Source organism: Scardinius erythrophthalmus (genome assembly GCF_964197995.2).
Source record: "Scardinius erythrophthalmus genome assembly, chromosome: 4".
NCBI classification, from domain to species: domain Eukaryota; kingdom Metazoa; phylum Chordata; class Actinopteri; order Cypriniformes; family Leuciscidae; genus Scardinius; species Scardinius erythrophthalmus.
The window spans coordinates 21,140,092-21,167,573 of NC_138224.1; the positions used below are offsets into that span (position 1 = coordinate 21,140,092).

General features: G+C 37.0%; 1 protein-coding gene across 3 annotated transcripts in view; it reads left to right on the plus strand.

Annotated features, from left to right (window-relative positions):
- The window catches only part of tbc1d22a (TBC1 domain family, member 22a), a 170,672-nt gene that overhangs the window by 60,731 nt on the left and 82,459 nt on the right, over positions 1-27,482 (plus strand). For all 3 annotated transcript variants that reach the window (XM_081363945.1, XM_081363944.1, XM_081363946.1), the window contains one exon: positions 16,839-16,945. In XM_081363945.1, the coding sequence (XP_081220071.1) occupies positions 16,839-16,945 (107 nt within the window). The remainder of the gene's footprint in view (positions 1-16,838; positions 16,946-27,482) is intronic.

Genomic DNA, 27,482 nt, shown 5'->3' on the forward strand with positions numbered 1-27,482 from the left:
TAAAACGGCGAGCACTCAGCGCTTCAGCGTGAAAAAAAAAAGTCTCGTTTCGCTTATGGCATTTTAAAAACGCGGCACTCCCATTGAAAACAATTGAAAAAATACGCAAGGCACGTGAAAAAACACATATGTATTTGGTGGACACACGGCCTAAATGGTACTGTTGTGTATATGAACCTTGTAAGTTATTGCATGGGAAAGAATGACCACCTTCAAAATTTGTTTTCTAAAGTAGAACAAGTCTTACAGATTTGAAATTACATAATGGTGAGGTTAAGAATTTTCATTATTCAATGAACTATAAAGTTTACAGCTACTTTTAATTAGTTGCTCCCCAACGCGGCTCGTCTGAAATACTCTGGATCAGAGCATAAGCCCCTATTTAGTCAGTGCAGAATGAAATACGCCCACAAATTCCTTTTAGCAGAATTGTGTTATTTACTTCAAGCCACAGATTGTTCTTGATTCCTGCTTTAAAAAATGTATGATGACAGGGCTAAATTAGGGGCCAGTTAGTGCTTTGGCTGTGTGTACCTTGCTGTTAGGGCATTTCATTATTAAACAATCATTTTCATTACGCCTGTAAATAAAGGCTAGAGGAGACAGGGAAAATCTTCATTGGGGATTTTCTGCCCTTGTTCCAAGAGCCTTCAAAATACATTTGAATACAATTTGCCTACAACAAATGAAATTTCTAATCTGCTCTGTGAGTTTTCGGACTGAGAAGGTCAAGGTCTAATGGAAGAAAAAACAAACTGAAGTTAAATTCAATCCTATTGATTTGTTCTAGTAGCAAGGCTGCAGGGAACCCTTCTTGCGGTAGTCAAACTATTGCACAGGAAAGAGGGCACCTGAACATTGTTGCAGTTTTTGATTGCTTGAGTAGTTTTACAGAGCAATCGGCAGCAAGACTGGCCCACATTCATGATTCTTCTGGCTAAAAAATGGCAGCTTGGACAGGAAAAGCCCGACTGGCCTACAGGAAAACGTTTTGTTTTAATATGGTGTTTAGTGATGGTTGTATCTTTAGGAATTATCAAAATTGTATAATAATAAAAAAAAATTAATTCATTGAAATAAATAATTTTTGAATACTCGGATGGGTGAATTCAGTGCAATGGTACCTAAAAGTATCAGCAAAATAAGTGCATGTAGTTTGATGATCATTTTCTGAGTGTTCCAATGACTTTTGTTGAAGAAAAACCTGATAAATAAGGCTATTTTTGAAACAGTAAAATCGGGTCAGACATAATTTCTCTCCTGTGCATAACAAGTTAATACCCAGTAGGTGGGAGAGAGGATTTTGCCAATACCGGTAACTAAAATGGAAAAATATGGCCTTAACCAATATATTACCCATTTAAAGTCAATAAAAAGTCAGTCATGTTTTAGATTTAAACATTGCACTTTGCTCTTATGTTTCTTTTGCGCATAAAAGTTTGCGCATCAAAGTTGTTGTTTTTTGGAAAAACAGGGAAACAAAAAATTATAAATGGATTATTCCTGTGCAGGTTTTACACATGTATGCAGTTTGTGCATGTTTTGTCTTATGAAGCAAACGTTTAGATGTTCAAAAGCAAAAACCTAGGGATGCCCTCCCTGAACATGAAATCATACTGGATCAGCACAAAGCATAAGGCCTCGTGTCCGCCAAAGCATTATTTTCACGCGGCTGGCGTATTTTTTCAATTGTTTTTAATGGGAGCGCCACATTTTTAAAACGCTATTAGTGTAACGAGGCGCTGAGCGTTTTTTTTTTTCGCTGAAGCTCTGAGCGCTCTGTGTTTTTTACAGGTCGTCGAGAGTTGAAGAATGTTCAACTTTGGGTAAAACGCAGCGCTCATCATTGTCACTTTTTACCCAACCGTCCAATCACAGTGGAGGAGGGGCGGGACTAATACCACACCGACCAACCATTCTGCTTGTACAACGTCAACAGATGACAACAACAAGCATAATAATGGAACAAAATCATTAAAAACAAGAGCCAGAGAAAATATGTTACATTGTATTGACATTTTAATATAGAATCAACACAGAAACAAAATATGTGTGACATGAGATACTAGTAAGACTTTCGCGGATATTCCGTATTGTAACAAGCAAAGTGTCTCAACTGAAAAAAATGCTGCACTGCCAAAACGCTCTCAAGCGCCCACAGCTAGGCGTTTTCAGCAGAGCGCCTAGCGCTTTCAGCTGGCTAAAAGCGCTTTGGTGGACACACGGCCTAAGTGATGTATTTTTTATTCAAAATTACGAATTAAGATGAAAGGCAAGTTTCCATTCTTAACCAACATATTGTAACTGTTATAAGGATTCAAACAGCTAATGTTATCTTCTAACCTTGTCTGCAAGCATGCAGTTCTCCAAAGTAGCAATGGTTGAGCAAATGAATTGTCTTAAATTGCCATGTTATTGAATCATATACATACTATTCTCTGTGCATTTTAAATCCACTTCTTAATGTACAAAGCATGTCACTACAAACTCCATGCGAAGCCTGTGACTGTTTTTATTTCACTGTTACCAATAACAGATTGTTCCACAAAGCTACTATCGGTGCTGATAAATCAGTAAAAATTATATATCGGCAAACCTCTAGTGGGTGGCGCATAAGAAAGTAACTCCTATGGATTTGCAATAACAAGAGTAAATTGACACATTTTCATTTTTGGGTGAACTAGTCTATTCCTTTAAATCTATGATACCTGCAATAATAGACTGCATCAAAGGCTGTCTGCAAGCTGTTTTACATACCACAGAAGACAGGAGCATACAATTTTGTCTGTTTAAGTGAAAATAGTTTTTCATCAGAAGCACTAATTGCACAAGCTAATGTAGAAACATGACTTGGTTTCCTGGTGGACTGATTAAACACATCTGTTGAAAGCACTTTTGACTTGTGGAAGTTATGTAGAAATCTGATTGGAGCCATTTTCTCTCTGCAATATACATCAGACATTTTTAGTTAAAGTCATCTTCATTTGCCTTGGCTTATAGTTCTCTGTGTGAATAAAAGTTTCAGAACCACCAGACCCTTTCAATATCCCCATTCATTACTCTTTTAATCATTTGGCTTCATTTGCATAGCTCGTTAAGCTACATATGTCTATTCTATCGATATTTTTAATCTACAGTGCCGTTCTTCATGGAAGTCTCCATCTAATCAGGCAGCCACTTTGTCTCGGAAGGTTTTGTTCTTCAGCTCCTCTGTTCTTTCCAGGTTTTTTTCCCGGACCGGAGCTGTTTTCCCATTAGGCGACTATAAAGTTTTATAATTAAAAGGAATGAGTGTGTGATGAAATAGTATTTGGAGTAGCGTGGTACACTATTGATTCAGAAGGAAGATAATTTACATCGTCTTCATGTATAGATTCCCCAAGAGTAATGTTCTGGAGGGCTGATGTGGATCAGTGGCACAACTGTTAAAGATCGACTGAGTTAGGTGAACTATTACTGAGGTCAACACCATCAGTGCTGGTTGAAGGAATAAAGAGTTATCTTGGTGATCTGAATAGTGGAGATCAAAGATTTGAGATGGTGGTTGAAGATGGACACCATCTATTTCTGTTGAGTTTTACTTTGTGCTGGAAAACATTCTTCATTGCGCGAAGATGGAGTGACCTTGCAACCTTAGGACTCTTGCATCATGTAAACTTTTGATAAGCTTTTGAGGGTTCCTTCAAAACTCCAGAATTTAGTGTGGTCTTTAAACTGCACTATTGTTTTATATGTTTGGCTGGTTAGCATGAGGAGTTAGTCAATCAAAGAAGATACATGCTAGCCGATTTCCTTCACAACTCCATTTTGCTCTCTGTAGAGGATAAAATTCCTTCAGCTTGAGTGTTCCCGGTGGATGTCCAGCATGTACCCATCCTGGAGGCACCATGGTTCAGAAAGATTCCAAATAGCCTATGTCTTTAACGTCATGTGCATTAAGTTCCCTAACCTTGCAACCGCTGACTCCTGCTTTCAGTCCATCTTCTGGAAGGCCTTTGTGGGTTGTTCATTGACTAAGTGCCACAGGCCTCCATGGTTGAATTGAACAGTTAGTGGTGTGTGACCCACAATCGAGGCCCTAATGAGGATCGGTTTGTTCGGATTTCTCGCTTTGAAGAACTCAGCCCAGTGCTGATTTTAATGCAGGTCTGATTAACTTTCCTCATTTGCTCTAACGAGTTGTTAAGTGACTGCCTTGGGATGCCTGAGATGTCTAGTGGCAGGTATTTTTTCCTATTTTCCTCTTGGTGGAGTTCCCTCTGAGACTTGCCCTAGCCCTGTTGCTAGGTTAAAAGATACCAGCAGTTTGATTTTGTTAAATAATGCACAACTTTCCATTTAAGTTTGACCTTCAGGTTTTGACAGTTTTGCTTTTAAAGCACACTAATTTGCTATAGAGCAATGCAACAGTGTTATCAAATAATGTCATATAACATTAATAAATTGTACAATGTTAAAAACCTAACATTAATGTAGGTAACATTAAAAGTACTAACTTAAATGGTATACCATCAAACCAAAATGTATTCAGACACCTTCAAAATTTCTCACATTATCACAGTTTATTCGCTAGGCTATAGTTTAGAAAATGATAATTAAATATGACTAGAACTCAGAGTTATCAAATCAGTTGATATTTCACTGGTTTTGGCCATCTTTCTGTTTGGCTATTTCACAAATTAATTGGGCTGATAAGATAATACCAATTTAGGTCAACCAATTACCAAGAAATGCTTAATTTTGTTCAGTCTGTGGTGTAAAAATGTTGCATTAGCAATTGAAGAAAACACACTTTAGCAAAACTTGGTCAGGTCAAAGTGTCTGAATAAATTTTGGTCCCAAATTGTTATAAATCTTTACTGGTAGTCCACTATTTCACAGTTTTTTGGTTTGACTGTATAGCCAAATTGCATAATATTAAGGGATAACATAATGTAACCTTAATGGAAAATGTAACCGTTACAAATAATATAACAGCATTTTTGTCACATTATGTTCAATGTGACATTAACAGGATAAAATAACATTAACAAATAAAATAGCTGTAACAAATAATCAAAAATTAACCAGCAGTGTAACATTAATTAATAACACAATGCAACATTAACAGATAATGTTATGCTGTGGAAAAACATAATGTTACCAAATGGCATAATGTTAAGGAATAACAAAATAACATATAATATAACATTAACAAATAACAATGTAATGTAACATAACACTGTTAATTAGCATAGTGGTAAGTTATAACATAGCAATAACTCATCAACAAATAACTAGGATTACATAATCTAACAGAAATAGATAATGTAATTACATCATTACATAATTAACAAATAACGTTAACAGATAACATAACATTAACTTTGAAACGATTCATTCTCCATAAGCTTCCAATTTGTCTTCTTCCATAAGCTGAGCTATGTCTAGCTTTTTGAGCTGCATATTCATTTTTTTTTTCATCTCTGAGAGTAAAATGCCAAGAATGATCAGGAAAAATTGCCCTGTCATAAAGTCATTCGTTTTCTCTGACTAATCACGGTTATTGAATATTTTTGGATCTAGTTTAATTACTTGGCTATAAAAAGCTATAAATTGAATTTCTGCGCAGATCCTAGCTCTGAGAAATCACTTTTTTGTTCATTTACATCTGTGAAGCGTGTCATGCTTGACTTGGTGTAGTTTATAACAATTAACAAAATAATTTCTTTGAGTATTCTATGGAAATGTCACTTGGTCACCCGTGAAAAATGTTTCGGAATTATCAATTTATTTATTTTTGGTGTCAATTTACAAGTACAGTTTTATTGTCTGGCCATGCTTTTAATGGCTCATGAGTTTCCGATTACAGTACATGTAATGATTCCCCTTTTGCTTCTAATAAAGGCAAATTAATTCTTTAATGGGCTAATCTTGCATAATATATCACACTCAGGGAAGCTCAACTCTTTTACTGCTGCTCTTGCATTCTAAGGTTGTAGAGGCAGCGAATGAGTTGTGGTGTTTATCCTGTATTTTTACCCAAGTCTCCACACACTCAAATCAAAATATTTCAAGCATTGAGGTTTATTGGACTCCAGCCGTTCTGCATAACGCACTCCCACTCTTGCACACAGAGCAGCAATAAAAACATCGTAACATTTCTGAAAGTCGCAACAATTGCTATGGTTACATGTCCAGGGAGCCATTTATGCCACTGGTGAGCAGTTTTGAGGCCCAAAAAACTACTGCAGTTTTGCAGAATTTTTTATGTAGTCTTAAGTGGATCCATGGGCCAAAACCCACACAAGAGCCATAACCTTCCTATGAGTATAGTTGCAGATGAAGACACTTTGATTTGTCTTCGTTACATTTTTATTTGCTTTTCTTTTACACAAATTTGAATTTTTCTGCATATTCGCTGAGAGAAAGCAACTCTCCATGGCATTTTGTCTTTACTTGCTCTACTGTTCACTTAAGGCTGGATATATTTGTTCAAAATACTGAATAAATAGTAACAATTTGAAATAGTAATACAGCTGTTTCTATATAATGTTTTAATGTCATTTATTCCTGAATTTTCCGCAGCCTAATTTTAATAGGCTGGCCCCTAAAGTTTTGTACAGTAGTGTATAATACATTCTGAGTTAAATAATATTCTCCTTTTCTTTTCTTCACAAGAGTTCTAGTCTGAAAAGAAAAATCCCTCATCGTTGTCCCTCACCATTTTCCAGAATCGATTGACCGATTTTCGCCTGGCCTATAATAACTGCCGAAAACCACATTTATAATTCCATTGAGGCACTTTAGTCATATCTAGAGACCAGAGAATTTGATAAAGACTTGGGCTGTGTCCAAAATCGCTCCCTATACCCTTAAATAGGGCACTATTTGAGGGGACAGCCATTTGTAGTGGTGTCTAAAACCGTTGTGGACATTGAGTGCACTCATTCAATCCCATAATGCACTGCAATAACGAGTGTATGACCGATGTACGCTCAACGACTTGAGAATACCCATAATGCACTGTGAGTCGCACGCTGAATGAATTCACGTGTTTTGCCAGGAGATCAATTATCCATCCATTTTCCAAACCGTGCTGGTCCAGCATATTATCATACAAGTTAAATTGTTACTTTTAAACAAGTTCCTTTTAAATTGATTATTAAATTGATTAATTAAGGTTTATACATGTTGACGGCAGAGTTTCAAATGATTATTATTAAACGGCAAGCACAAACAAGCAGAAGCGGCAGCCCTTCCGGCGCACGCAGTGTCTGAATTCACTCACTCGTTTTCATTCACTCCTTCAAGTGGACTTTATTAGTGGAGTAATGTAGGGAATAGTGAAAGAGGTTATAGGGGGCGATTTCGAACACAGCATTGGACTTTTTTGACATTGTCATTAAGAAACCACCTGAAATATCTTTGCAATCAATTAGGAAAGCCCAGTCAACCACCCACAACACCCTAGCATTCAGGCAAGCACATTGTCTTCAGATTGTCAGTTACCAAAATCTGGTATCTCTGTGAGTTTATTTCTTTGACTGAACCCTTTTTAAAAAGCAAAACAACAACAGAAAATACTTACCTAATTAAGTCCCAGAGGGGGTATTTGCCCCTCAAAAAAGGCTGTTTTGGTGTTTGTGGAACATGAAATGAGTTAGTTTGGGCCCCTCCTCAAAACTTCCTCTTGGAACTTCCAGTGAAACTCGTTCATCTGTTCTCAAATTGTTCCTTCCTTACATTGACTTTTTCTTCATTACAACTTGATGATGATCTCCATAAATCACATATGGATCTACACCTCATCTTTCCGCTCAACTTCAGTAATTACCAACCCAACGATCGTTATTTTACCGTGTTGAAATGGCATGTTTGCCGAGTTGAGTTCCATGTTAATTAACCTTGCCTTCAATTACACGTCTGTGAATTCTGTTCGATACTCATTAACCAACACAGGGGGCAATAGTGGGTGGTACCGGGTTAAAATCTTAAGGACATCTTAGGGGGTCAAATTGCATAATCCTCCAGAAAGCTCCTCAGGGCTGTCTTGGGTGATGGTTTAAAAGGCTGGTGAAAGCTTACCGCGTCCTTTAACCTGATGTTGACCGTATACGTTAGCCTGCAAAAAGAGGGCATATGGCGCTACAGGGATGTGTAGTCAGACGTCAGTAATGATTCCAGCTCCTTGCAGTTGGATGCTTCAGCATGCCAAGGGGAATCTACCCTTCGCCCCTGTATGCAGAAAGAAGATGCAGGCCAACAGGAACTGATAGCAGAGGCCAAAGAGCCTGGCTCTAGTTGAAGGGATTTATTGTGCTTACAGCCTCTTTATGGTTACCTCACTTTGACAGTTCTGTCTCTATTTATATTTGTGTTTACTGAAAGGATCATGCTGAAGGAATGAACTGTTACTCAAAGGTTTTTGTCCAATTCATGTATTCATGGATTTGTGTACATTCCCTCATCATATCCCTTAAACTATATCCTCAGCACTTACAAATTCAGAAACTGTATAATCAATTTTCAGTTTTTCAGTCGGTATGCATCGTTAATACCAAGTACTCATTAACCATATCATCAGGTTATCCATTGGTTGTTGGGGAAGTTGATCCAGTAGAGAGACCTGTGTGCACAATGAAAACCAGGGGTCGTATTTCTTATTTAAAGGATCATAACACACTAAAACATTTTTTTTTATGTTTACACGTATATTCTGGTTGCACATTGTTGAAAACAGTGATAGCACTCATTATGTTAAACTGGCTATTTTTGCGTGATTTTTTTATTTACATTTTTTTCTGAGCCTTTTTGTTCTTCTGGTTTGAAAAGCAAAGTTGAATCAACACCACAAAATGTGAGGCAAATAAGCCAACTATGTCATTAGTTTCGAAGCGTTTTTCACATTACTCATGAAAAGGAACTCTTTGCGTCCAATCATTGCTCTGTATTATGCATGAGATTCAAAATTCAAATGTTTCAGACACTTTTATTAACTTCTGAACTTCAGTTTATTAACACAAAATGGTTCTTTGCCTTACTGCACAAATGTGGTCGAAGCTGGAGTTTGGCGACCAACATGTATGGAAAATATGTCATGTAACAACGTGTGGAATGAGCAGTTTCTGCACGTAACGACACAATGAATTTAACAAAATTCACAGTTCATATCCAGAGTTGAGCAAGTGTTTTTAGGTTTTTATAGACATATTTAATTCACGCTATTGCTCCAAGCATGTACCAGCACAGTGTATGGGCAATTGCCATCTGGTCATCTTTTTCAAATTAAAGGAGATTATATTTATTTTTATAAGAGCTTCCACGCTGAATGTGAAACGATTGACTGCCTTCAGCTAATTCACTCCTGCACGATAGGTGGCGCTGACTGAGAATACATTTTTTCTCATGTACGTATCTCGTTTTTTCCCCATTTGACTTTAACATCGTCCGCTGCACAACATACAACAGTAAATTAAGATAAATAAAGTTTGGTACTACACAGTTTGGTACTACAAATTATAAAACGCCACAAATAATGTATGCAGGCCCATTATTTAATCATCATGGAATGTGTGTAATAACTTCCAACTGTGATCTAAAGTGGATTTTGATTAAATAATGGGCCTGCATACATTATTTGTGGCGTTTTATAATAAACTGAACGCTACACTTGCTTAGCATTTCACATGTAAGCATTTATCATTCTTTATTGTTAGATTTAAAATACCCCAAACCATTTGAAAAACACGTCATATGTTAATCATAAATTTATTTGGCTTTATGTTTTATCCGTAGAAACGTTTCTCTCAGTTGTTTGTGTGTGGAACCGTGCGCAACTCAGAACGAGGAAATGAAGACAATATTGTCATTCAGAATGGCAGGCGTTATGATCACATAATATGATTGACAGCTCTAGAGCGAATGAGCTCTCTGACTCTGACACGCACAGAAGGAAACAGCGCTGTTTCAAGCTCTTCAGAAAATTTATAGAAAGTGATAATCTGTATAAAGATCATGTATGAATTAATTATTTTATTTCTTATTTTTGTATACAACTGTAGTCTCGTTTCCATTACCCTTCAAATTGCGCAAATTGAAATTGCGAATTGAAAATGCGCCCAATGGAAACACATCAATTTCGCAAAAACTCCCATTTATCGCAAAAAGTTTTTACGTTCGCATGAGGTGGTTTTTCAGGCAATTCGAAAAAGGAATATTTCGCAAAACTGCGATGGAAACAGTTTTTGCGCATTTACAGTCACCTGACTTAGAAGGTGCGGTGTGTTTGGACAGAATACTAGACAGAGTTCTTTATTAAATTCATAAAAGACAAAAGAATGACAGAAATACTGGATTCTAAACCTCAAAGAAATGCCACAATCAAGACCTCGGAGCAGAAATGAGTGAGAAAAACCCAGAAACACTTCATATGTGCCGCTCACAGTATAAGGGCCTTTCCTTGCCATTAATGCTTGGCTAACACACCTACGTTTCCTTCCATTAATAATAATAATGTCTAGTGCGGTACGTGGCTGTGATATATATAAAACTACCAACGTCCATTGTCATGATTTTTGGAATGACTTATCGCGAGAGAGAAAAAAAATGATGTTTTAGTCGCATAACATCGGTTAATGGAAACGCTGTCATAGTTTTTTATCGATAATTAGAAAAATCGCCTAAGTTTTGCGCAAATCTGTAATGGAAACGCGCCTTGTGACTGTCACAAGCTGTCAGGTTGGGCTTTGCAGGGCTTTGATGAAAACAGAATGTTAATGTTGCTCCTTGTTTATTTATTTATTTTAAAGTAGACCAGATTCTCAATAGATCCCTCTCTTAATTCAAGTTTCAATCATAAACTCATTAACACATATAAACATTGCACTCATCCAGCCACTTCACTTAGACTTTAAGAGTGGTTCAATTTGTCTTCAAAAATATCTCTAATTTCAGTCAATAGTACAATCTTGTCAAATCTGCTGGAGTTCCACCTTCCAGTCGACTTAAGATACAGCTCTAGTTAAACACACCTTAACAGCCAATCAAGGTTTTCAGGCTTACTATAAGCAGCCCCTTTAAGGTGCACCTCCAAGATAAAAAAGAAAAAGAAGAAGAAAAAAATAAGAAAAGTGTAACGCAAGTACACTGGCGAGGAGACTAGATGCCGCTTCAGTACCCTGAATAAACTGCTTTTGTGATGAAACAGCTTATCACTTAATGAATGAACAGTCTATCGGCTAATTTTCAACATGTTTGCCATCATTTTGGGTTAATTTATTGGAATTCACGGCAAAAAAAAGCTATTTTATAACAGAAGGCACAGTCAGTTTCTTTTGTTAGGCTATATGTCAAAAATGTTCTCGAGTCTCCATCTGTATTTGTATGGTAAACAAAACTGTATTAACTTAGTCTTATATTAAGCCTGAAAGAGCAGAAAGCAGTGATGGCGGGAATTAGCAGGGTTTATTGAATTATCTTAGTTACGTTTGTTTCAATGCTCAGACTGTGTCTGAACTTACTTCCAGAGGACTTTGTCTAAACTTTGTCTGAACCTCATCTAAACAGCACAAATCCCAGTGTTAATATACCATAGCAATGGGAATAGAAAATCACTGCTTTATACCATCATTAAAAACCTAGAAATTCATCTCTAACTCAAGGAGACGAATATCTCTTAAAACCACAATCATTAAACAATCACTAACTGTGCTGAGAATTCTGGGCCGAGAACAGTTTGTATTCATGCCGTGCCGAACAAAGCTCAAGTGGAAATAAAACTGGAACCGTTCCTTATCGTTCTTAGAACTAGGCTGACGGTGGAAAAAGCGGCTTTTTATAAAAAAGCATATGCAGTATTTTTTCCCCTTCAAGGCTGAATTTGGTCAGAACCTCACTGAAACACAGGCCTCAACCAACTGTAACAAAACATGGAGATGTTTTAGTGGACATGCGGAGCGGTACTGGCCTTCATGACCATGGGCAGAGTTGGTCTTTACATATTTAGTTCACTTCAAAATGAAAATCCTGTAATCATTTTCTCAGCCTCAAGTTGTTTCAAACCTGTATGTATTTCTATATTCTGCTGAACACAAAAGATGATATTTTGAAGAATGTCGGTAACCAAACAGTTGATGAGCCCCTTTGACTTTTAATAGTATTTATTTATTTTTTCTATGGAAGTCAATGGGGCTCATTAACTCTCTGGTAACCGACATTCTTAAAAATATCTTCTGTTGTGTTCAGCAGAATAAAGAAATCCATACAGGTTTGAAACAACTTGAGGGTGAGTAAATGATGACTGAATTTTCATTTTGAAGTGAACTATTCCTTTAATGCTGCTAGTTTGAGTAAAAAAAAAAAAAAAAACAAGATCAAGATAAAATAGAAACATCACTACAAAATGTAAAGTGTAAATGATTTTGTCATTATAATAATAATTAGTCAAATAATTACAAATTACTAAGTTCCTCATTTTATTGTGTAGAACATATTCAGAGTAAAGTCTACTGCAGTCTTGACATTGTTCAGACCTGTGAAATTAATAAATCATTAAAGACATAACCTGAATAAATGCACTGAAAAAAAAAAAAAAAATTATTACCTATTGATTATATAATATAAGAGGAGATTGTAAATCCACCGCTTCATAGTGCTCAGCGGTCCATTAACTTTACCCAAAAGTTATCAATCAATACTCATACGTCATTTAACCGTTTAGAAAACTTTTTTTTAGAAAAGTTTGAGGTCAGTAAGCTTTTAATAGAAATGAATGCTTTAATTTAGCAATGCAATTGAAAAGACCTTTAAATAATTACAAAAACAAATGTATTTCAAACAATTTCGTCAAAGAATTCTGAAAAAAAAAAAGTATCTTGATTTCCACAAAATACCATTAAGCAGCACGGCTGTTTTCATGATAATAACAAGACATGTTTCCTAAGCGTTAAATGTATGAATTATGATAACTACGTTTATCAACCGATCATTGCAGCACTTTAACTGGTTTGTGTAACTCGTAAAGTGGCAATATGTCAGCAAAGACCCTTGGGATATGATTTTTTGCAGAAGGCAGTACAGTTGGTACGTTGTCGACTCTGGTCTGTATCTTTACAGACATCTGCTCTTTTCCTTCGCAGTGCGTCCAGACAGATGGTGCGACGGTGACTTCACAGGGTGGAACTGTGGTCACGGAGTCGTGCGCCTTCTGTTTTTGTGAATTTGTGTTTATGCGTACATGTATGTGTGTGAACCTTCTTATTCTCACTTCAGCAATGCTTTTCGGTTCATTTAACAGTGTCATACTTCATTGAGTCACCTCTGGAAAACGTGAAAATAAATAAGAACCAAAAAGATGTGTGAATCTGTGTATTGTGAACACAAGGATGATGTTTCCAGGAAAGTATTTAGATCTAATGTCATCGCATTCAATTGAAATTGAATTTTTACTCATTTTTTGCAATGGTTTTTAAAGCTCACATAGGTGTCAAGAGTATAAAACAGATGTATTTGTTCACATTAATTATGGACATGGTCCATAACAAACAAAAATTGTCCAGATACTAATGTCCTCATTTTAAACAGTGTCTTTTGTTTCATTATGTAAAACCTATTTTAAATGCCTTTTTATTTAATTAATTTTTTTTTTTTTTCAAATTCTCGTCTGAAATAAATACGAACCTCACGTTGTGTCAATCACGTTCACACACGGCCTCCGAAACTTTAGTCCGTCATAAAATATTTCGGATCGGGTTCGATTTTCTGCTTTTTTCGCATCTGTAACAAGCATTTTGAGAGGTGTTTTGACAATTCAGAGCCACCGAATGACGAATACGAAAAAAAAAAAAAAAAACGTGAAAATACGAAAATTTCAGCCTCTGTGTGCAAGGACCTTAACACTTGATTTAAAGCTGCAGTCTGTAACTTTTGGTGCTCTAATGGTTAAAAAGCAGAACTGCATGAGTCTTGCCGAAGAACATTGTAGCCGGAACTACTTTTGTCTGTTTGTCTATGACGAGTCACACAGGTACTGTGCTACGCGATTAATCGCATCCAAAATAAAAGTTTGTTGACATAATGTATGTGTGTGTGTACCGTGTATAATTATTTTGTATATATAAATACACACATATGCATGCATATATTTAAGAAATATATAAAATATATATATATATAAAATAAATATTTTATAAAAAAAAAAAAAATCTTAAATATGTACATGCATGTGTGTGTGTGTTAATAATATACATAATAATTATACACAGTACACACACATATATTATGTAAACACAAACTTTTATTTTGGATGCGATTAATGGCGATTAATCGTTGCCCAGCCCGAAAAAAGAGTAAATTTTGAACACAAAAAAATGGACTGCAGCAGCTTTAACATTTATTATTTTATAACACTATAAAGCCTTCTGTGTCATATTTGATATGCAATTTTCTAAGTCCTCTAAATCATCAACATGATCACAATTTAGCTAAATCAATCTACTAAATGTCTTCTGTCCTTTGATTAATAGATCATACTGTTTTGTAGCAAATAGAAAGGCATTTAGTATAATTTAAAAAATGTTCCCCTTCAAGTAATGATACATAAAGTTTTTATAAAGTAAACATAATTGCTTTTGTATTGATATTAATATTTCAGGATGATCATTTACTGGACTGAAGTCCAGTAACTTTATTATCCATACATATATATATTTTTTTAGAATAAATAAAAACTACAGAGCTTTGATAAAACTAAATCAATGAAATATAATTTTATTATGACATACTATTGGGAGATATAGAGTGAGAACTGATATGTATAAGCATTCTATGCAAGTAGTCTGCTATAGGCCTAGTGTAATAAAAAATCCCATTGATTTACATTACAAGCTATTAGGCTTTACATTACAATATTAGGCTTTTACAGGGTTAATATTGTAATTTACTGCAATGACATTCAGACTTTGAGGCCACTGCAATTCCATCATTTACTTGCAACTCCCCAGTTGCCCACAGGAGGTGCTGTTGTCTTGTTTTATGTGTTCATCTTCTGATCAGCACCTCTTTGTGTGTCCTTGTTTTGTGATGAGTGAAAGTGCTGTTAAGGGACTCTCACAACTAGAGAGATTAACACTGCCTTATTAAAGCCCCACACACACACTCAGATGCCTCGTGAGTACTTTCATTCCTGAGCGGAAGGCCGTTATGTGAAAGCACAATGAGTTTGTCTGCCATTTGGAGGTCATTCAGGCCTAAACTCTACAGATTCTTACATTTTCTCGCCATATCTCGGGAGTCATACTCCATCTTGGCTTCCTCTCCGTCTAGGATGAGCGTAGATGACCAGTGGCATTTTCCACTGTACTAATGCAGTGGGCGGCCTGGAAACTGGACGGCCGTTTGCTAAACTGCAGCGCTGCGAATATTCCCAGCAGCCCCACTGGTCCTGTCAGCCAGAGCTCGCCGTACTCTTTAAGGTTAGACTCATGTTGCCAAGGAGACAGAGCAGCACTTGTGTGTGTGTGTGTGTGTGTGTGTGTGTGTGTGTAGTTCTATGATATCCTTCCTCTGCTCAACCTGTGACTTGCCTGTCAGAGCCGCGGTTTGACTCATTCGCAGTGGTTACTAAATAAACCTATAGTTATAGTGGCTTTTGCCCCGGGAAAATGATTTTGACGTTTAGTGAAGAAACTCATTTGTGTGTTTGGTATGGGAAATGATTAACCTGTTCACTATTTGCTTTATCATAATGCCATATTAAAATGTGGAAACATGCAAGGCTTGGGATGTCAAATTTAAATGGGAGTTTTCTTTCTTTTAAATGTGCCAGTGCTATTGTCACTTACTAAAACTGAAATCAAAAAGTTACTTGTAATAAAATAAAATAAAATATCTTTATTTAACTTGAAGTACTAAATAAATAATAATAATAAAAATAAAAAAAAACACGGAAATAAAATTGAGTAAGAGCTTGTCTAGTGTATATGGCTCCTTCTAATAAAAAAAAGCATGAAAAGAAGAAACAATGATTAAAACTTTAAATGAAAATGGAAAAAGTGTGTGTGTGTGTGTGTGTGTCAGAAAAAGAGAGAGAGAGAGAGAGAGAGAGAGAGAGAAATGGGCACACACAACTTATTTTAAATTATTATTATAACATATTAAACATATCTATGCAAATGATTTGTTTGTATTTGTTCTTACATACTATTGTATTTGAAAGTAATGACACAATTAGGACAAGAGGCTTGTAAAATGAGGTCCAAAAACATCTGTGACCTATTCAAAAACGTCAAGTCCACATGAGCAAGAATACACTCTTGTATACAAACCTCTCCTCTTTTATGATTTGTTTGTGCCATTTTATTATTTAAATCTGTGTAGATTTGTTGTGCGGGATTGATTGATTAATAATTTATTTCGTCTTTTAATTACTTTTTACTAGATTTATTCTAAAATATGTGCAACAAAATGCTTAAATTGCATATATCCAGCACATGGTCTTGTGTAGCATCCTTAAAAAAAATGGTCTTTGCAGATTAAGGCTTTTCTAGGACACTTTGCTGTTTATTTCTGCATCTGATGCTGATCACTTTAAATGTTTGGCAATGCGAATCACCGCCCATCAGTGTAAATACACTTTGCAATGGTCCAAAAAATTGGCAATGTTCTGGACATTTCTGTTACAACTGCTGTGCATTTGTGTGTTAAGCTGTTTTAATAGAGAAAAATGCTTTCCGTATATATGCCCTCCAATTCTACTGTATCTCACATTTGAAGATTTCCGTAGTGAGGGTTAATCTTTCTCTACTCTTTCTTTGTCTCTGTATCTTTCTTATTTTCTTTTGTCTTTTGGCTCTTTGCAGAGGAAGAGGTGGAAAATTTCAATGTTTCCAGCTTACAGGAAGAGGTGTTGCGGAACATCGAGGCTGACAGCTTCTGGTGCATGAGCAAGCTCCTGGACGGGATTCAGGTAAATTGATTCCCTATCTGCCAGCGGTCGGGCCCGATACATTCACTCTGTGTGTGTGTGTGTGTGTGTGTGTGTGTGTGTGTGTGAGAGAGAGAGAGAGAGAGAGAGAGAGAGAGAGAGAGAGAGAGAGAGAGAGAGAGAGAGAGAGAGAGAGAGAGAGAGAGAGAGAGAGAGAGAGAGAGAGAGAGAGAGAGAGAGAGAGAGAGAGAGAGAGAGAGAGAGAGAGAGAGAGAGAGAGAGAGAGAGAGAGAGAGAGAGAGAGAGAGAGAGAGAGAGAGAGAGAGAGAGAGAGAGAGAGAGAGAGAGAGAGAGAGAGAGAGAGAGAGAGAGAGAGAGAGAGAGAGAGAGAGAGAGATAGAGATAGAGATAGAGATAGAGATAGAGATAGAGATAGAGATAGAGATAGAGATAGAGATAGAGAGGGAGAGACGAATGTGTCGTGACGAGATTCCCCTGCGTGTAGGCGCCCCGTTCCTTTTCCTCTCCTTGCCTTTCCTCGCTTGGCCCTGTCCAGGAATAAAAATCCATGATGAATATTCTCACTCTGCACCACAGGACGTAACCTCCTTATCCAAAGGGCCTGGCGGTGCGCGAATTGTCATGGGAAAGCAAAGCGACCCCCCCGCCCCACATTCACTTTGTCTTGCCTGCCTCGTCTCTAATTGATTTAAGGCCATAAAACACCCGTGTTGTTTACGCAGCAGAGACTCACTTTGCGGTATGAAGGTAGGTGGTTGCGATCCTCATAGCCATATTTCCACAGTCCTCTCCCGGAAGACAGTGAAAGATTCCCGTGCGGCCTGGTCTGTCACTTTTTTTTCTCGTTGTTGATAAAAGACTCTGTAATTGGGTGTTTCTGCAACTAATGGACCCTTTTGGCCTTGTGGACTTAGAAATTAAACTCACTTAAAACACATTTTTTTCACTTAACTGGTTAATTTAATTTGTCCACTAACGGTGTCAGCCAGCGGGAGAGGAAGATCATTTTGTTGTTTTTCCTCTGTTTTTGCAAACTGTTATTTGAAAATGTCATTTGGAATACAATTTCAAACTTGTTTGTTTTGCTAAGACCTATTCATAATTCAAATTTTTTGAGTTTGATTGCTTTGTTCCAAAAACTAGCGAGCTGCATTTGTAGGCGTAGTTATAAGGCAGGGGTGTCCAAACTTCTTTTAAAGGGGGCCAGATTCGATGTTGTGGAGAGTGTGGAAAGGAAATGTTCCTGATAATTTACTCATCCCCACGTCATCCAAGATGTTCATGTCTTTATTTCTTCAGTCAAAAAGAAATTAAGGTTTTTAAGGAAAACATTCCAGGATTTTTCTCCTTATAGTGGACTTCAATGGGGACCAACGGGTTAAAGATCCAAATTGCAGTTTCAATGCAGGGAATAAGGGTCTTATCTAGCGAAACGATCGATTTTCAAAAAAAAAAAAAAAACATTTATGTACTTTTTAACTACAAATGCTCGCCTTGCACTAGATGCGATGCACCACGCATTACATAATCATGTTGAAAGGTCATGTCCTCATTGTTTTACCTTTTATTTCTTAAAAAAAAATTGTAAATGGCATTTGACTTAGTCTTTGCATGTTCGCTTTGTAAACACTAGGTTAGTACTTCCCCCTACGTCACTTGTGACCTTTCAGTGTGATTACGTAATGCGTGGCGCATCACAGCTAGTGCAAGATGAGCATGTGTGGTTAAAAAGTATATAAATGTTTATTTTATTTAGAAAATGACAGATCGTTTAGATGGATAAGACCTTTATTCCTCTGCTGGGATCATGTAGAGCCATTTGAAGCTGCATTGAAACGGCAATTTAGTTCCCGTAGAAGTCCACTATATGGAGAAAAATCCTGGAATGTTTTCCTCAAAAACCTTAATTTCTTTTCGACTGAAGAAAGAAAGACATGAACATCTTAGATGACGTGGGGTGAGTAAATTATCAGGAAATTTTCATTTTTAAGGGAACTAATACTTTAAAATGCATTTTGGTCGATCGGATCACAAGTGGACAATGCTAAATACAGGTGTAAACGGGGTCTTAAACGTTTTGAGCACAAACTAGTCACAAGTGACAAGTTTTTAGCTGGAAAATAACTTTATTAAAGAACCGCTATAAAGCCAAAACAATCTCTGTTACCTTAAATTATACGCTTATCTCTGTAAAGCTGCTTTGAAACAATCTACATTGTTAAAAGCGCTATATAAATGAAGATGACTTGACTTGACTTGATATTTACCTTGATTTGTCATTTTCTTGGCTTGCTCTTCATTTACACTGTTATAAACTTAAGCCCTTTTCGCACAGGATTAGTATTATCAGGGGACCTCGTGTGATTTAGAAATTACCCACCCACCTCTGAATTTCGTGTGGCGCATTCGCACGGGATAAACGAAGCCTGTGATTTTACTTGAATTTACTGACTTATCTATACATATATACTTTATGTCTTTATGACTTTACTGACATATATAAGATATGATGTCAATAGGCTATTGCTTGGAAATGTCTTGTCGTTATTACAGGTCTAGCTGTATGATACATCATAAACAGAAGAATGTTCCTTACCGCATGCTGCTATACATGTCATTCATCTCCATCTAATCATGGTTTTCAGCTTTCTCTTTCTGCAAATTTGTATAGTTGTATGGTGTATAGCGATATGACCCAGCACCCAACACTCAAAACACTCCAAACACAGCCTCCATTCTTCGCGAAAGATGGATAAAAAAGCGCACAGGAAACAAACAAAACCTTGAAAAAATTATAAATGACCTGCCAAATCACAGAGATGCCGATTCGCACGGGACTAATATTATCACGTGACCTCGGTGTTCGGCGAAATATGGTAGGTCATTTGCGGGGGAATTTTTACTTTACAAATTACAGACACGGCCGATTCGCACGGAATTAAGGCGGGACACTACAGGTGAACAGGGTAAAATTTTTAACTAGCAGATATCACCATGAAACTTTCCCAGTTGATTACCTACATTAAGATGAGAAAAAAATGTATTACAAGTTTTTTTGTAATTTAATATTTAAATACGCAAATTAGGCAATATCTAATTAAATATGTGCTAATTTGTTATATTGTTATATTGTATATGTATTTTAAAAAACGAAATCTGAGTATTGGATAAAGCCAGATTCAAAATTGTGTTGACATATTAGATGGGGAAAAAATTACAGAGGGATTTATGGATATCTACTTTTGTTATCCTGTAAATCAGAATATACTCTCAATAGCCTTAAAAAATGATTTTCGCCATGTTTTTTGGAATAAAATGTTATATAAATCAGGCTAGGAATAATATATTTACAAATCTCTCTGTAAATGTCTTTATAATATAACTAGGTACAAGACTGGAAAGTGTGGTGTATATAGGTGCTTCTGAAGTGGAGATTTTGGACTTGGAGTTTGAGAGAAAGGTAATTTTGAGAAAACGGGCTTGAAAGATTTATCATTAGCCAATGAGGTTGCGCTTTCAGCCCTTTTACTTTCGCGATTGGTTGCTGATAAAAGGAAATGACCATATTTGGATCCGACAGCATTGTACAGTGGAGAGAGAGCTTTCTAACGGTGCCTGTGATGACAGAGAGCAGACAGCGATCGCGGAGCAGCGGGATGATTTACAACGCCAACTTTTGTTGAATTTACGCGAAATCTACAGACGCAAACAGACAAAGTGTAGTAAAATAAAGACCTAAATGTGTATTTTCACCACAGTCTGAAAGAAGACATGTTATTGAAGACAAATATAAAAAAAATCTCAAAATTGACCAGTAAAAAAAAAAACAATGTTTTTGCCTGCCGTGTCTCGCCTTAAGATCACAGACAACCTTCGCAATTATTACAAATGACTAGAGGTCACCAGGTGTAATACTAATCCAGTGCGAATAGGGATTTACTCGTAATCAAAGTGTTTTCACTAAATTAATATTGGAATGCTTTGATTAGTTCACTCTTTTTTTAGAATTACATTGTTATAAACCTATAATAAATCATGTATTTTTTTCAATTTTGAAAATTAAAGGTGAGATTTTTGGAAAATAGCACACACACACAAAAAAAAACCCTGTTATTTATGTTCTTACTAGATCTTAATGTGATCATATAAAAAAAAAAATGGAATTCTATTAGTTTTCATAAAATTCAACCCTTGGGACACAAAAGTGCACTTGTTAAAGAAACACCAAATTACAGCGATGTGTTTGAAGTGAGTACAGACAGAAATGTACTCTCACGCACACTGGGTTTAGACAATTGTCTCTTCACACATAAAGAGCATTTGTATGCAACGAATCAACCCTCCTCACTGGTATTAGATTGAAATGCTCTCCAGGCCCTCCAAAGCTTTTGTGGTATTTTGTCTCTAATTACTGCGGTAATTTGTGTGTACAAAGCAGATTCTCTTAGGTGCTAATGATTTTTCTCCACCCTTTGTTTTCTTTACACCTTCACACCATCGCTGCTGATAGCTCTGAACACTTGCTCTCAGGTTTTTAGCGTCTGCAGCGCTTTGCTCTCTGCGTGCGTGTGTCGGGGTTTTAGAGTGATTGTTAACTCGGAAGTGTAGTTTTAGCGTGATTTTATTGTCTCAGCCGTGCGTAATTGTGTTCAGGTCTCAGGAGAGCACTTGCATTTTGAGGCGCAGGGTAGAAAAAGTTGTTAATTACAAGTATTGTATTTCCCACCTGTGTTTGACAATAGAGAGTGATATCATTGCTATTGTATTGCTTGATTATTTGAGATTGCGCTTTATGATGTACATTCTGCAGTAACTATAAAAGGGTTTTGTTTATGCATCAACCTTCGTTAAAAGAATATTTCAAGCTAAATGCAGCTCTATGTACAATTTTTGTGTTGTGCTGCTGATAACCACAGAAAATGGTTCCTCAGTTTGTAAAAACACACAATTTGCATTTACAGTAATGCATATACAGGGCAGGTGTGGAAATATAATTCATATTAAAATAGAAATATAATTCATATTAATTGCTCTGTGCAAAATGTTGTCTTATTTGAACTGTGAAGTTATATGAATTGGTGGTTAAAGTTCTGGTTCTACAGACATAATCCTTGCAGTTTGATCAATTTTAAAGTCCCCCTGTTGTCAAAAATGTAATCCCTTAAAACTCATCAAAATGACATATTTAAACGTTGTTTTTTTTTTTTTTTTATCTTTCTCTTCGTGCCTTAAAACAGCTTGAATATAACTCTACACTCTCTCCTAATTTAGTATACGTGGTTGTGAATATGCAAATTAGCCCCGCCTCCACTCACTCACACCAGCTCAGAGATCCACTCGTTGACAATCACACGTTGAACTGATTGGTTACAAGTTTGTCTTTGGTTCACTGCAGTTTTAAGGAGAAAATACTCAGTAATGGTGTTGAATTGTAAATATATGGTTTGTCTTGTAAAAACACCACATAGACATATAAACACCATTAAAATATTGATTTTCGCCACGGGGGATTTTTATAGTATCTGTGATTGTATCGTACTAGTATCTTGTTTGCACATTTAGGCCTCGTTTCACAAAAAAAAAAAAAAAGAAGAAAAAAACATTACTGGTGTGCATCTTGAGACAAAACAATGGCACTACTTATTTCGAGATATCAGTGCAAGTTGTTTTAAGTTAAGACCGCTCAAACATGCATCTTAGTCTTAAGCCTTGCCTGTGAAACCAGGGGATAGTGTTTTATTATTTTTAGTTTTGTGGCTGTGTCACCATAGATTATTATAAGTGTGTAAACATGTTTTTTTTTTTTTTTACTTGCATTGAATCCGGAACATTCATTTAAAATAATGAGTCATGGACAGGATAATGAAATCAAGGCTGTTTGTTTAGCAGAAAGCACCAGAGTTCATATTCAAACGTAGATTTAAGTTAAAGTTGGATATTTGGAATGGTTTTATGTAGGGCTGCTCGATTATGGAAAAAAATCATATTCACGATTATTTTGGTCAGTATTGAAACCACGCTTGTGTAACATGATTATTTCAGATGACTTTGGGAACGTGTTGCATTTATTAAAAAAACACCTTTCAACAATTCTTAAAAAATCTAAATTTGAACATATTGTACTTTTTGAACAAAAACTAAAATAAAATAAATAATATAACAGATAATACTTCAATAAGTACTTTAATAATTCCCACTTATAATGCAGGAAATTCCCCCGCAAACATTGATTCACTTTAGCAAGTAGATTGTATGTGTAGCCTAAATTAACCCACACAGATTATAAAATCAAATCAATCAGTTTAAAACTTTCTCCAAGGCGCAATTTCACAAATCGCATGAGTGTTCAGCGGTACTGCGTCTTCTCTCTCTGTCTCTCAAAATGGGTTGGACAAGGCAAGCGTTGAAACTACACTCTTGCGATTAGGAGTCGGGATATGACCTAATTGTCACTTGCACAATCGGGCCAGCATCGTAACTAAAGTTGATCATTTTCGCTTCTTTTTAAGTCTTATCAGTCAACATTCGAGCTGAGAGAGTTTATGGAGTTTATGTGCGCGTCATTCAGAACACGACAAAATAAGAGTGTTCTTGCAAAACAGAGCATGGCAAAATAATCGTTTTTACTCGATTGTACTATTTTGGTGATTGTTGGGAGCCGAAATCGAAATTGAAATCGAAATTCAATTAATTGCACAGCCCTAGTTTTATGTGATCATGCAGCTATGAGCCAGTGGTTGTCCTCCTCTGCAGTCTGTTCTCTTTAAAGTCAAACTAAATGCTTGCTTGAAGGGTTATGACTTATTAATAGGAAGACCTTAAGCCCCTGGAAAAATGACTGTGTTGTTTGTCCCTTGCTAGCTGAGCTGGTTGCTGTGTGTACACGTGTGGATCCATTAGAAGCAAATCCATCTGTATTCTCAGCCCTGAAGAGGGGAAATGAGAAATGGGTGTTAAAGCAGGCAGCTCACTGCAGAAGCCATTATCTGTGATGTCCAACCCTCAGGCCAGGACACCACAAAGCAGCTTCTGCCTCAGGACTGCGGGAGTTTGTGTCTATTCGTCTCGGATTGCAAATCAACACGGTCATCCTGAAGGACCACCACAGCCTGCATTTCTTTTCGAAACAATGCTCTCATCCACATGCAAACCACAGCATTTAAATGCCTTTGCTTAAATTTGAGACACTAATTCAAAAACAGTTGTTAGTAGCAGCGGTCAGGAAAATTATGTGATCAAAAACAGTCACAAAACATGTTGTCAATTTTGCCTGCGTTACCAGTTTAAATCGGACCCCAAGTTTTTAATGAGTTTGTTATATGAATGTGCTGACTGCCTTAAGGAAAGTTTTGATGACATTTTCTCTTCGTCCAATCTCCATCTAATGTTTAATATGTGTTGTGTTTGTAAGAGCAGCACTGCTTTGTGTGAAGGAGAAACCGGGGTTACCACTTTATTTTTCAATACAGAAACGTTCAAACAAAAATGTTAGCATTATTTTCTATGATCTCTCCCTGCTTCCTCACAACCAGTTTCAGCCCCCGTCACCTTTTTCGCCAGTCCGGGGTTTGCAGATATTAGGGGTGGGAATCTTTTGGAATGCTGCGATTTGATTCGAAATCGATTCTTAATTCGATATATGCATAGATTCAAAATCAAGAATCGAATAGCAGAGAAATGAACAGCAGCTACTGCTAGTCCCAATCGAGCGGGAGTTATTTAGTTTAAATTATACACACCTCATAACTGCGTTAATTTAATCTAGCCCTTAGTGTTCATTTCTGCCTCTCATGGCGTGAGCTTTTGCATCATTAAAATGAGTGAATCAAGTCGACAGACATATCTATGAAAGGAAGTGACTTTCATCTGGATCTGGTTTGCGTTTGCGTTGTAAACCTAAATTTATTGGTGGTAATCGGTGGATCAATTTAAGCTTACATTGCTTTGGGGAAACGCAGCCTTGACCAGTGTCCGATCGTTTGGGGTTAGAGATATATAATACAGGCCATTGCATTCTCAATATTTATTACTTTAGCCTCAGATATAGGATATGTTCATTCTCTTTTATAGGTGGGTATTTGTTCGTTACCACAGAAAACCGCTTGCGCGTCCACGTTGAACATGCTTCTTATATGTAAAAACTAAAGTAGCCTGTACACGGAAAGATCGCAAGAAAAGCTTAACATGTGCTCGACTAAACATTATTTAAGGCTATTTTCTATTTGTTAAGATATTGATATGAACCGCTGTTGTCAAGTATAAGCATTATGAATGAAGCTTCCTCCAATGCAAGCCTGTGCACTCTCTAAACTGTGTGGTGGGTGCTGCACTGTCACCACCTTTGAAACGACATCACATTATTAAACGTTTCGAAAATCGATATTTGAATCGATTGTGAATCGTTTCGAATTGACGGAAGATAGAATCACGATTCATATGTGAATAAATTGTTTCCCCCACCCCTCACAGGTATGAGATATTTATACGTTCATTATTCATTCATTTTGCCATAGTGAATAAGCAGAGGCTAACAAGGCTAAATGAATGACACTAGGGCAGGGGTGTCCAAACTCGGTCCTGTAGAGCCACTGTCCTGTAGAGTTTAGCTCCCGCTTGCCTCAACACACCTGCCTGGAAGTTTCTAGAATGCCTAGTAAGACCTTGATTAGCCGGTTCAGGTATCTTTAATTGGGGTTGGGAGCTAAACTTTGCTGCACAGTGGTCCATTGGAAACCCCTGCACTAGCGGGTGAAATGCGACAATCACGTGCAAATGTTGGAGATAGTGAAAAGATGATGGATGACAAGTTGGAATCATAACCTTAACAGTGGTAAGATGAGGTAGAACAGACTGCATCTCAAGGCTACAGCAGACCATAATACACACCGTCACCTAGTGTTGGACATTTAGGAGGACAGCTGATATGTAAACACACACATTGAGCAGTAACTGAAGGAGGAGACCTTTGGACTCCAGTCAGTCATGGTGTAGGGAAGGAGACAAGGCTTGTCGGAGATAGAGTGGATCTGAGACTTCCTGTCAACAAGAACGTAATTTACTCTTCTCTCACGGTGAACGCTGTGGTGTTGAATGTGTTTTGTAGAGGTTAATAGTCGACACATGACCTTCTGACTGTGGAGCTTTGGGCGAAGTGATGTTTTGGAAACCATTACGCCAATGAAATGTAAGAGATAAACCCAGTTAGGCTGTCTGTTCTGAGAAGTTTATTTATTTAAATCCCACTGGGAAAACTATTGAATGCTACTTTTTCAAAGTTTTGCGATTTATGAACTTATGAAAGAAGCAAGCAAACACTACATTATTCAATATGTTTTTGTTTTTTTTTTCTTCAATGGAGGAATGAAATTCATATGAATTTGGACACTCAGTCAATGGTGTGAGTTTGGGACGGTGACTTTCTGTTTGCCTGACCAATGACAGATGAGGAGTATTCAAGAGACCTATTTGAAAGCAATCTTTATTTTAGCAGTTCCGTTTGGTGACACTAGTGGTGCAGAAATGACACACTTCAGCTTTAAAGCCAGTGTGTGACAGATGACAGCAGGACTCAAGGGAAAACACTGGCAGAGAGACAGCTGTTATAAGAAGCGGTGACCGCTCACTCATGTTCCTCATATGCTTTCTTGTACAGCAACTCAAATCTAAGATCAGTTTACTGTGACCAGATGCTCACTTGAACATAGAGGTTCTTGCACAGGTTGGCCATATTTCTCTGCTGACACATACTGGCACAACGTCCGTGCTTTGACACTGGCGACCATATGTCAGACTACAAAGTGTTGGACAGATTGCTTGATCTGTGTCTGTGATTATAGGCATAATTTATACACTATGTATATGTGACACAAAACTACCACTTTTCCATAGTTTTATTTGTAGAGGTTAAACAGATATTAGTAAACCAGTATTTAAAGGGTTACTTCAGGATTTAGCATTAAGCTTTGTATTAGTAGAAAACCTGTAGTATTTTCGAATTACCATGCTTTCCCCCCTCATATCCCCCTGAGAGGAAAGATTTATGTATTTTTTTGTCTGGAAAAAATCCTCCGATGACGCAAAAATCGTCATTTTGCGTCATCGGAGGATTTTCTGTCCAGAGGCTAAAGACTACAGCCAGTAGATGGCGTTGTTCCGCATGTTTACAACCCGCCCATAGAGGGTGGGATCTCACTCACAGAATGTACACAGTATCAGCCGTCTTTCTTTAGAAGCTAAGCTAGCATGCTCTTGTTCTGTGGAGAAAGCTGAATAATAGGAGAAAGCTGTGTAAGTAGGGGTTACCATCTTCCTTTTCCCGGACTTGTCCGGCGGGCGAGACTGTTAAAAATGTCCGGGATTCGGCTTTTGCGTTCTGCGGTCGCCATTCATTGTTTACATGCACACCTCTCGTTTCAATCTAACTGAATTAATTCCGATCAGTGAATCTGACTGTAGTGTTTACATGAACGCTAAACAAGTGATCGGTTGAGGTGCGCTTTACCCTTGCTAAGAAAATTTCCGCTCCTCCGTGAGAGATGCGAGACCCGGCGCGTCTCAG